The 11309-nt window shown below is 39.9% G+C and overlaps 1 protein-coding gene across 1 annotated transcript in view; it reads left to right on the top strand.

Moving 5' to 3' along the window:
* Window positions 1-11309, top strand: part of ST6GAL2 (ST6 beta-galactoside alpha-2,6-sialyltransferase 2) — a 52376-nt gene that overhangs the window by 27395 nt on the left and 13672 nt on the right. The window contains 7 exon segments of the mRNA XM_040536720.1: window positions 3169-3266; window positions 6454-6481; window positions 6484-6527; window positions 6529-6555; window positions 7681-7759; window positions 7762-7826; window positions 7828-7855. Of these exon segments, the coding sequence (XP_040392654.1) occupies window positions 3169-3266; window positions 6454-6481; window positions 6484-6527; window positions 6529-6555; window positions 7681-7759; window positions 7762-7826; window positions 7828-7855 (369 nt within the window).

The raw sequence follows: 11309 nt of genomic DNA, 5'->3' as shown, positions 1-11309 counted from the left end.
AGCTCTCTATAAAAACCTTCCGATGTGCCTTTTGTTAATCCTCCCATCTTCCAGGACTTCACATCCCAATACCTGCTTCATCACACTCTATCATCTCTTTAACACAAATGGATTTCCTTTAAATCTCTGGGATATATTAGAGCCTCTAGAATTATCAATCTGCTCTAATAGGCCTCCAACACAACCCAGGTGCCGTGCTGTACTGGAGAACCCAGAGAACAATTGGGTTGTGACTTACTTACAGATGGCTGTGTGCATCATGACATGTGCACGCTCAGGTACAGCCCAGGATGGGATTTGGTGCCCTTACACTCCTGTGTGTATCCATTCCCTCAGAAGGACCCAGGACGCAAAAAGCTTATGCTATTCACTTCAAAAGAGCTTTTAGATTTAATTGGAAATTTTCCTCTGATGCCACCTAAAGGGAAGAGATGCTACTTTATAAGGCCTATGCTGAAGTTTCAGATCTCCTCCTACCTGTTTTACAGGAAAGCATGTGGGGCAGCAAGACTCACAAAAGACTTTATCTAAGTGTTGTGCAGGCCATGGGCAGGTACTTTTGGCTGAGCAGACAATTTGGACCAGAATTGCAGGGGCCCAGCTGACTGACAGCAGCTAGATGGGTCTTAGTGGCCGTTGCTACTCCGTGGAAGTGCCAGCGTACTACAGATTTCATTCCAGTGTCATCTTCTTTATATGGGAAATGGAAGCTCCAGCATCTATTTGTGTTGTTATTCATATGGGGAAGGAGCTATCTTCATGTGGAGTCCAGGTATTATGTGGTGCAGCCGAGCTTATGGCCTTGCCTTTCCACCTCTCCTCTAGTACTCTGAAAAAGTGAGAGGAATCTGAGCAGGAAGAGGAAGATCAGATTGTGTAAGATACACTTTTATTTATTTTTTTATTCTGTGCATGCACAGCTGTAGGAGAAGACAGTCCCTTGCTGAGCTGGCATCAGGACTACAGCCGTTGTTTGAAACCACTAGCAGCCTGCCTGCTGAGAGGCACCTTGGCTGGCTCCTCTTGGCTCTTTGGAGCCAGCCTGTCCAACCTACCAAGCTCTTCGGTGTCCACAAAGGCACCACAAAGTCCGTGTCATTACGGAGTGGGAAAAACACCCTATGCATGAGTTCTGGGGTTTGGGCCGTGTGCTGTACAGCCTTACTTGATGAAGTTGATGTAGGCAAAGGCTTTTACTACTTATCCTCCTGAAAGAAAAAAAGGCTTGAGAAAGGAGCAGCACAGGACCTTTCTCTTCATATGCTTTTAGCGCCCTCTTCTGTATTCCTTTTAGAAATGCAGGCAGAAATTTTAATGAGTACTTTTGGTGCAACTGTGGGTGCCACTGCCCCACACTTGTTTTTTAATAAAAGTACGGAAGTCTGAGCCAATACAGCAAATACTCTCGTCATGGTTATGTTATTTAATGGGAGACCTAGTTGTTTTGTTATCATCAGGAAGTAACAGGAATCTGTGACCAAACCTCAAACTCTCTGTAACTTTGGAATGCTTATCTCCAAACACTAAGAGACTAAGATTAAAGTTAGTTAACTTAAAAGCAATTATTGTTACTGTGTGGCTGCAACCTATTTTTTTTAATAAAAAATATTTTTTTTTAAGGAAAAAAAGCTTTTACTATTGATGTGGAAAACCAGAGTGAAAAATTTTGGAAATGCAGTGCACTGTCTCTCAACTAAGTTATGAACCATGCAATTCCCAATCCAATTCCCAGCTCTCACTTAAAAGATTTTCAAATAGTTGTCCAAACTTATATTTTAAACTCATAAGCAAATTTCAGATGTAAAGGACCTCTGTTTTTCTTTTCCTTCTCCAGAAGTGTAGAGTACCTGCACTTTCTATTGACTTCATGTCCTCTAGCTTCTACACAATCAAGATGCTTTTGCTTAGGCAGATGAAGGTTAGGTGTTGGGGATAGATATGTGGCTCCTGCACAGGGACATGGAAGAAGTCTCCAACTCCTTATCAGCCCGTGACAAGTTGGGCTTAGTGGATGTTTGGCAAAATTTCTCATTTCAGACACATGTTCAAGAAAGCAAGTATGGCAGAGATTGAACTGCTGTCGTCATGTCACACAGTATTTTCTTGTCTGGAATACAAGAAGTATGGAGTAAAGGTGTGAAAGGACAGAAGATGGGAGTTGGATAGGATCAGGCCTGAACTCCATAGAAGCATAATTAGTTACCTTTGGAAACCTCTGCCTATTCCATTTTTGAGCTACACCCAACCACATTTGAAGTGACTAGAGATAAACAAATGTATAAACAATTAAGGCATTACATGACCATTTTGGCCTGAAACATGTTTTCTGCTTCAATCTGTAGAAGCGATAAAAGTGAACTGTATAGGGGAATATTGACATAAGATAGTGTGTTTCTGGACAACAGGCATCATTTTTTCCTGTCCCTTGCTACTTTGGGCTTTGATACCCCCTAAAAGGAAGCACTGGGTGGATGATTATCTTTCATCCAGCAGAGGACTGCACGTAGTATCTATGCTTGACCCATACTTGACCTATAGCTGTTTTCTGTTCTGCATGACTCTGAGGTCAACAGCTTGTGGGGAAACTTTGACAGTTCAGCTCTGTTAGATCTTTGCTACCGAGGGATCCTTAGCTTTGTGTGTGTGAGCAGTTTTGTGGATTAACTTCCTAGACAGGCTCTTTAAGACCTGTACTGGCCTTGAGAATAAGTTAGTTTGGTTAATAGGTTTGGGGTGGCCTGAGATTCTTCAAATATTATACAATACTGTGAAACTCAGGCTTATAGTTGAGTGTCATTATTGATTTGAATGTGTAGTTAGATACCCTTGCAATTAACATACTTTCGCATGTAATAATTCTTCGTAAATTTTGAAATAGAGATAGCAACCAATTGAACAACCTTCCCATATTATTTTTATCCAATGAAGAGACATTTTAAGTATTGAAAGCTGAATTTATAACTGATTTTTTTTTTCCCCCAGTGGATGTTGGTAATGGTAGATGCAAGAGGATTTTTGTTTGCTTGTAGTAGAACATTTTTCATTCATAGAATATAAAAATAAGGAAAAATGTGCAAGTTTTACATTAGTTTAATTCATTTGTTTTATTTTAGTATTCTGTATGACTAATAAAAATAATATAAACGACTCCCTTATTTGTACTCCCAGATTCTCACGATGCTGTTCTAAGATTTAATTCTGCTCCAACACGTGGCTATGAAAAAGATGTTGGAAATAAAACAACCATGCGAATCATCAACTCCCAGGTAAGAGCTTCCTTTTGTGAATTCAAGTCAATGTCACTTCTGTACAAGATGACATTAAATTAATAACCTCTGAGAAAGTGTTGGGTAATCTGGGAAACAGCTAGTGATTTAACAGTCATGACATATAGAGCAGGTAAAAGTTCTCCCTTACAGGGATGTTTACATGTGCTGTCAGTGTAGAGTGATTGCAATAGTTACTTGATATCCTTGTCTCAAGGAATTTGTTTGTAGAATTTCTCATGTGTCCTACATCTGTAAAGGCTCAGCAAGGTGCCAGAGTCATAAGTACCAAAGACCTTTGCCACGCCACTTCTGGGATCTTCACAAAGCCTGGGCTGTCGGGATTCCAAAGCTTTCTTCTTATATTCTCCAGTTCCCCAATTATTTCCTTGCTAGAAGGGGAAAGAAATGGGAACTGAGTTGTCTTAATGTATAACTTTAGGCAAGTCATCGTTCTTTAAAAATTTGGAGTGAACTATTAAAAAAACAAACAAACGAAAAAAAACAACTTTTATGTCCATTGGATATTACACCTGAGATGAGTTTTGTTCAACTGAATGGAAACAGAAAATGGGATTTTCTGCATATGAGTGTCAACAAATAAAGTATGCATTGAGCTATAGTGACACCTTATGGCTGTGAGTAGTTTTTTAATTTTGAAAAAAATATTGCTGAACTTGGGCAAACTAAGCCTTTTTCCTCTTCATGAAATGCAGCTAAAATGTAGCAACAGAATTACTGTGAAATTTTATGAAATACCGACAGAGAGAGTTTAGTTAGTCAATGCAATAGTATGGTTGGCCACGAAGCATGCTGTGTACATAATGATTTTTGTTGAACACAGAAATTTCATTTGCAGCTTTTCTTATGAACTCTTTTTTTTTTTCTTTGCTTTCAGCGATGGCTCATGCAATGTGCATCCTTGGTGGGTGTGTTCTCTGTATAAAATCATGTTCTTTGCCACCACATATAGAATACTTTTTGCTGCCATTCCCTTCACACTCGTTTTGTAGCTCTTCGTGACAGTGCAGGGCAGCCTGGATCTTTGAAATGATGTGGATTAAATGCGACTCCTGTTTTACTAACAGGAAGAAAGCCAAAATATCTGACTTTAGTTGTGAAATCAATGTATAAGAGAACATTGATCTTGGTCTCATTTATTTTAACTTTTTTTTTCTTCCTTAACTGTTCTTGATTTTACTTTTGTTTACTTTTAGCCGAAACATCGTGGTTACTGACCATGCCTAACTATCTTGGGGCAAGGAGGAGGGTTTAGAGACCTCATTTAGTTGACTAGTCCCACTAGGCTCTCTGTAAGAAAAAGTGCCTCCAGGCAGTGATTGAGCTTTGTTAGCTCCTAAGTGAATTCAGAGAGACTAAACGGCTAAATTAGCTGTTTTATGCTGTGTGGGATCCTCCGTGTTCCCTGAGATGATGTGGCACACTCGTGCTGTGGTGGTAATGGAGGCTCATATGATCTTCTCTGCTGTGCTGAATATCACTTGCTCTCCACAAAGCTTCCCAAGAAAACACAGGGCGTGACTAAAAATTCAGGCCAGGTCAGCTCACACAGCTTCCTCACAAATGTTTGTATTCCCACCACCTTTCTGCTCCTTTAAAGAGGGTGGAAGCTCTCTGTGATGTTCTGGCTTCCTGTTGGGAGACTGGCCTTCCACCCCCAGGAGAGAAATCTTCACAGGCCACTTGATAAAAGTGCTTGCTTTACTGATTCTGAAGATGCATAATCCATACTGGCTTTCCGACCCTCCTCTCCTTACTGTAGGAAATTCCTGCATTCAGTGAATTAAAGGCTGTTGTGGGCCCTCTCCTTCCCTCATGTTCTCTGGTATGAAAGCCCAAAGGATGTGAAGGAAACCAGTGCAGCCACAACACACATTGTTATTCCAGAGGAAACTCATCTCATACATATGAATGCAGGCTCACTAAGAGCTAGAATTTGTGTGGACAACACCTCTAAAGGACTCTTGCTTGCTGAAAGGCAAGTGAGAGCTCCTTTGTGTGATAACTGTAGAATTGAGCTTTTAAAAGCTTGACCTTTGGTCTGTTTACTCTGTAGTCTCAAGAAAGGAGTTTACATTCTCAGGCAAAAAACTGTTCTGAGAAATGGAGTTAGCTATGCTGATGGCAGCAAGACTAATGCTGTTGCTGTTCTTGTTGTAGAAAGCGTGATGGAAAGTCATTAAGCTTAAAGTTTATGGTAGAAAGAATATTGCTATGGCAACAATATTATTTTCTGAAGAAAAATATGCATAATCAAATACGGCTCATTGGATCCTAAAGGGAAATGAAAATTAGTATGAATTTATTTGTCTGGAACGTTGATTAGTTTAACAGCTGGAGCCAAATTCATGCTGTTTCAACCAGTAGTGAATCATTTGGTCCGATCCTTCCTGAGATTGGATGCACCAGGGATCAGAGAGATCGGTTAAGCACGGAGAGTCTGGGAAACAAGAAACCAGCAGGAGTAAAAGGGAAACTTAGGGTGGGAGGATCAGAGTACCAGTAGATGTGGGAGGGAGTAAGAGAGCAGTAGATCAGAATAATTATCACTGTTTACTTTAAAATAAAATAAAATAAAAGCACATCACATGCTGTTCCTGGAATTCCTTTTTCTAGGTATACAGGCTTTACTGTTAGGGTCCGATTTGCCTTTATGAAGGTACTTCATATGAGACCTAATGCTGTTGAAATGAGAAAAACAACCAAAATGGGGAAAAAAAAAGAAAAATGCAAAGACGAGAGTATCCTTGGGGGCTGCAGCACTTCAAAGAACGCTTCTCTGTGTCCAAAAGAGGATCCTACAGACAGTGTGAAATACTGTAGCTTTTGTTTTAATGTTCCAGACACAAAGTAATATTGATATACAATTAGGCAGCATCTCAAGTGGTCTCATCACATCGCTCGCAGATGGAGAGTAATTCAGCGTACTGCTACTTAAAACTGTCATGAGTGCTGTTTATGACTAGCTCTTTATTTATTATTATTATTATTAGTATTATTATTATTATTGTTTTTTTTTTTTACAAAAGAAGTTGCTTAAAATCAGAATTAAAAGTAGAACAAACAGCAGAGTGAGGAGGACTGTTCAGTTTAGAGAAGGAATTTTGCCATTTTTCTGGGTCCCATTTGCTTTTAACTCTTCAATTTTTTACATGTGTGTTTGTAGATTCTCACCAACCCAAACCATCACTTTGTGAAAGCTCCTTGTACAAAGATGTTATCTTAGTAGCCTGGGATCCTTGCCCCCTACTCTGCAAATCTGAACGTGGTAAGATGCCTACTTGATCCCTTCTTCCCAACTTGTCCAAAAACACCGGACAAAATTTGTGTATTTAGTACTTCAGTCTTCTAGTTCTTCACTTATCACAATGAACTCCAAAATGTTTATCTAAAGAGCAGAGAACACTATGCATGAATTGGTCAAAAATGGTTTATTGATTAAAAACTTTTCTTAGTAGCCAGCACTTGTACTGGAATGATCTGCTCTGAGATGCTAGGATAGATGGATGAGGGGGATTGGTTTTTTTGGACAAAAATATTGCTGTTTTCACATAACAGTGATTTTTCTGTGTATTTATGAAGGAGGGGGATGTTGCTAGATTTCAGAAGGAGGCTTTGTCAAGAAGGTGAAGAACTGCATTCCTTTTTTTTTTTTTCCCACCCTCCCCTCTGCCTTCCTAGACAAAATAAAACACCCCCAATGGCAATCTCTCTTTGCACCTTCCCCACTTGCCAGGCCTTCTCCCTATCAGTCTTCCCTTTGTGTCCACACCCCCACAGCCATCTGCGCCCCGCTGCCCGCCCCCTCTCTGAGAGCAGCAGACTTCCATCTGCTTGTCACTCCGGGGAGCCTCAGCCTTGACGGGTTCTGGCAGCTCCAGTGGACCAGTTGATCTGATGGTTCTTGGCAGGGGGAGCTGAGAGCTAAGCAGGATGCAAGCAGAAAGTAAACTTTCGTCTGCTCAACTCCCTTAGCAACAGATGCCAGGAGCTGCCAGTCTCCTACACCCGCTGCCTCCAGGCTGCTTCACATGCTGCTGGCCACTGTCAGCAAAGACAGGGATGCTCTCAGAGAGAGGCTGACCTCCATGGCCCAGGTCCTTGTGTTAAGGCTTTTTGAGACCCTTGTTTGACATGAGCCTTTGAGTGGGAGTTGGGGTTGGCTTGTTCCACTTCACTGTATTGCTTATTGGGAGTCTCGTTTGAAGAAAAGAGAAAGATTTGGCCAGATCAAGGACTGGCTTTCTAGGACAAATGTGCCCTGGTGCAGGCTGCTTTGCTTCTATCCTGAAGAACCTGAATGAAACTCATTCACGTTGTTTTCATGCAGTGTTCAAAATACACTGGATAACATAAGATTAAAAAAGTACTTTTTTCTTTTTTCTCCTCCCAGTGGTATAGAAGCCAGACTACAATCTGTTTCACTCCGTACGTACAGCATCGCAGGAAGAATCCAAACCAGCCATTTTCTATTCTCATCCAAAGTTTATATGGCAGCTCTGGGACATCATTCAGGAGAACACTAAAGAGAAGATACAGGCCCAACCCTCCTTCTTCAGGTTTTATTGGTAGGTGTATCAAGGATGGGCCAGTAGACATGTTAGATATTAAAATAAATAAATGCGTACACTGCATGAGGATCATATCCATACATGTGCTGTTTGTTCTTGTTGTTCTGTACAGAAACAATGACTAGCCAAAATGCACACTATGAGAATTGTATAATAGGTGGATGAATTTAATGTTTTTCTTTCTCGCTTTTCACATCCATACTATACATACCATATTTCTAAAATACATACATCTGTGAGAAAGTTGTATTATATTAATTTCTCTATTGATATTAATTTCTATGTTAATATATAATTGTTTCAAATTAATTTCTCTAGCGATAACCTATTCAATTCTGAAGTTCTTTGTTGGGACTGTAGAGCAGAGATGCGCCAGATCAAGCATACAGCAGATAATACAGTGAGGATGAAGTCACTGATGCAGTCTGACAGGCCAGACTGTATTCCTTCCACAGGTCAAGGAAGGACCCATCCCCTGTCACAGATTCCAGTGCTCAGTCTACAAGTGGCCAAAGCATCCCCTTTCTTCTTACACTCAAAGGGACAGAATTTCAGCATATTTTTTTCATTCTTCCTTAGTATTTCTTTGGGTATAACTTGGCCCTAAGGCCACAGCATAACATCATACCTATATACACGTGCATTATCTGGCACATAACAGGTCTTTATTGTGAATGTTGGAAGGGTACAAGTAGAGTAGTAAGACTGAGTCAAAGGTCTTTCTTACTGATGCACCTAGAGGCACAGAGGGCAATAGAGCTCAAAATACCATCTTCCACGTTGGAAACTCATTCTTTCCTATTTGACCTTGTGATACTTGTCTGTGTATTTGCTGCAGTTAGAAGATGCTCTTGTCATTCTTTTCATCGGAATCTGAAAACATTGAGACCTGCGACTGCATCAGCCATGGGAAAAAAACGGTTCTGAGCACTTATCTTGGGCTTTGTATGCAGTAGTAGCATCACACGATTTTGTGGAGCTCACCCAGGGCCTTAAAGCAGATGCTGAGGCTCTGAGAGGGATGTCATAAAGGTGTCTGGAATATGCCCGTTGATGATCTGAGTGGGTTGTGCTTGCCTGGAGCATGAGCAGAAAGAAGATGTGGCCTGTGTTGGGGGAGCATGGCTTGGCAGTTTGTTATTTCTTGCAGTGAGATTTTTGGAGCCTGCATGTAAAAATTCATAAAGAGAAGTCTGCTTATGTGAAATGATCTCACCAGTGGCATTCACATTTTGCAAAAGCAATTCTTAGAGTAATGAAGTTGTTGATAAAAATAGGATAACAGCTGCTGATCATAAGAATAGTGAAGAGGATTATTGCGCTGTCAATCTGTACTTCCACCGTATATAAGAAACACTTCAAAAGCTTTATGTGAAATCACATGCGTTAATTTCACTGTGAAAGTAGATTAGTAATCTTTAACTCCAAATCTAAATGTTCTTGACTGAAGATATCCTCCAAGCAGAGGATGCTTTGAAATACTAATCATTAAAGAAGCAAAACCATTGGCAACAAAAGCTGTACAGGTACATATAATCTGTATGTGCAGATGCAGATTTGTTTACTCACCTTTTATATTCATATATATAAATATGCATTATTTATAATAAGTAAATATAATTTTATTTATATTGTTATTTTGTAAAGAAGATGCTTAGACATTTTGCTAATGCTATTATTAGTTTCAAGATAGTTAGACAAACGTACTGGGAGTCATACCCATCTCATTTGATAACTAGCTACTGTTCTGATAGATGTATTTTAAATATTTTTGGAAAGAGGCTCCCTATATTAGTAACCTTATTGAATGTATGTCTATGAGTTGCACGTGTAATGTGATATAAACTGGGAGACAGCACCAAAACAGCAGCTCTGTGTTGTCAAAGGGCAAGTTAAAGCATAAAAATATAATGCAGCTTGGCAGAAATCTGAAAAGTCATGTTGGTCTTCAGATCAGGTATCTCTCAACAACTCATGCAGCAAATAACCAGTTGGAACTGAAGCTGGCGGACACAGCTGAGTGCACCTGCATGAAAGACATATATTGAATATCGAGCTTCTGTCTGATCATTATAAATCTATAACATTATCTCCTATAAAATTAAGGAATGGATAAGTGATGGCCATCATAAAATGAGTGTCTTAATTTCAACAAGATATGGGAAAATGGTTTACTAAATGTCCATTCTGTTAAAAAACATAGGCTGCTGTGAGTAGCGTATGAATTTTCACAGACCGAGGGACCAGTATCTTTGAATCTAAGCTGTTTATAGCAAGGACCACAGTGATTCTATTCACTTTATTGGAATGACTTATTGTATGTCGGTGTGTAATGCTCTGCAATTAGAGTGAATATAGATTCTATACAGGGATATCGTTTGTCATCCATACTTGCCCTGGTGGAAAGTCAGGCAGCACATAGCCCTCTGTGAGCTGCTGTTAGTTGTAGAGAAAGAGCAGCAGTTCCTCAAACCACTATTGATGCCAGTAATGTGGAAAAGTTTTTTTTTTTTTTTTTTTTTTTAAATAATAATAGTTTCTGGGTAACTTTTGTTTCAGGCTTTTTAGCCCTCTTTAGCACATGGAAACATCAGCATATTTCCTTTCAGGAATATTGTAGGGTGGTCTTAGAGTATTTCTTCAGTTATTACATTTTTCAGTTGAAATTTGTATCCATTTCTGCTGCTTAGCGCTGTTTATAAAAACTGAGTCTTTCCAAAGGAAGGATTTTCAGGTGGAATGTTTTTCATGATATTTTTCTGCAGCAGAGTCACCATCCTTCAGCAGTGACTGATGCCAAGGGAATCTTTTAACATTGTTAATAGCTATGTTAAGGTACTTAAGTCACAATATTATTAAGACTTCTTGAAAATGGGCCAGTGGTTCATTTGTGGGGAAGAGGTAGTCTTGTGATTTTAGGGGAATGAGAGAGTAGGAAGAAGCAGGACATTCTGGTTTCTCCACCACATGGGAGCTAAGGAGGACATGTTTTGTGCTTCCTTTGGGAATGGGATGCCCTATCTCAATCTCAGTAAAACACCCTCTGGAGACACAGACTCCCCCAAACCCCATCTGCATTAGCTCAGTGCCAGCATATTGTGGGAAACATGGCACACATCCCAGCTGTAGAGGAGGGGAGAGAAGAGGATGGCAAGGGAAGTATGGTAAGCAGCAGCCTTGGATGTGCTCTACATGTGACATATAAAGTAAGGCGTAAGTCTAGAATGCTTTGGTTATATCACATTTTATGTACATTCACCTACAGTTTTAAATCTTACTATAATTTACATATGTCACTGCTTCCAGCCACTTCTGAAATGCTAACATACACTACAGAGGTCTAAAATCAGTTGAGATGAGTACTATCCAACTCACATCAGCTTCATCCAGAATTTCTGTTTCTCTGGTATCAGGCTCTAGCATGTAGATGTTCCTGTTTTCAGTTTTCTTG

This window comes from Cygnus olor, chromosome 1 (assembly GCF_009769625.2).
Source record: "Cygnus olor isolate bCygOlo1 chromosome 1, bCygOlo1.pri.v2, whole genome shotgun sequence".
Classification (NCBI taxonomy): domain Eukaryota; kingdom Metazoa; phylum Chordata; class Aves; order Anseriformes; family Anatidae; genus Cygnus; species Cygnus olor.
The sequence above is the reverse complement of the archived record's forward strand: the minus strand, read 5'-3'. Positions and strand labels throughout refer to the sequence as shown.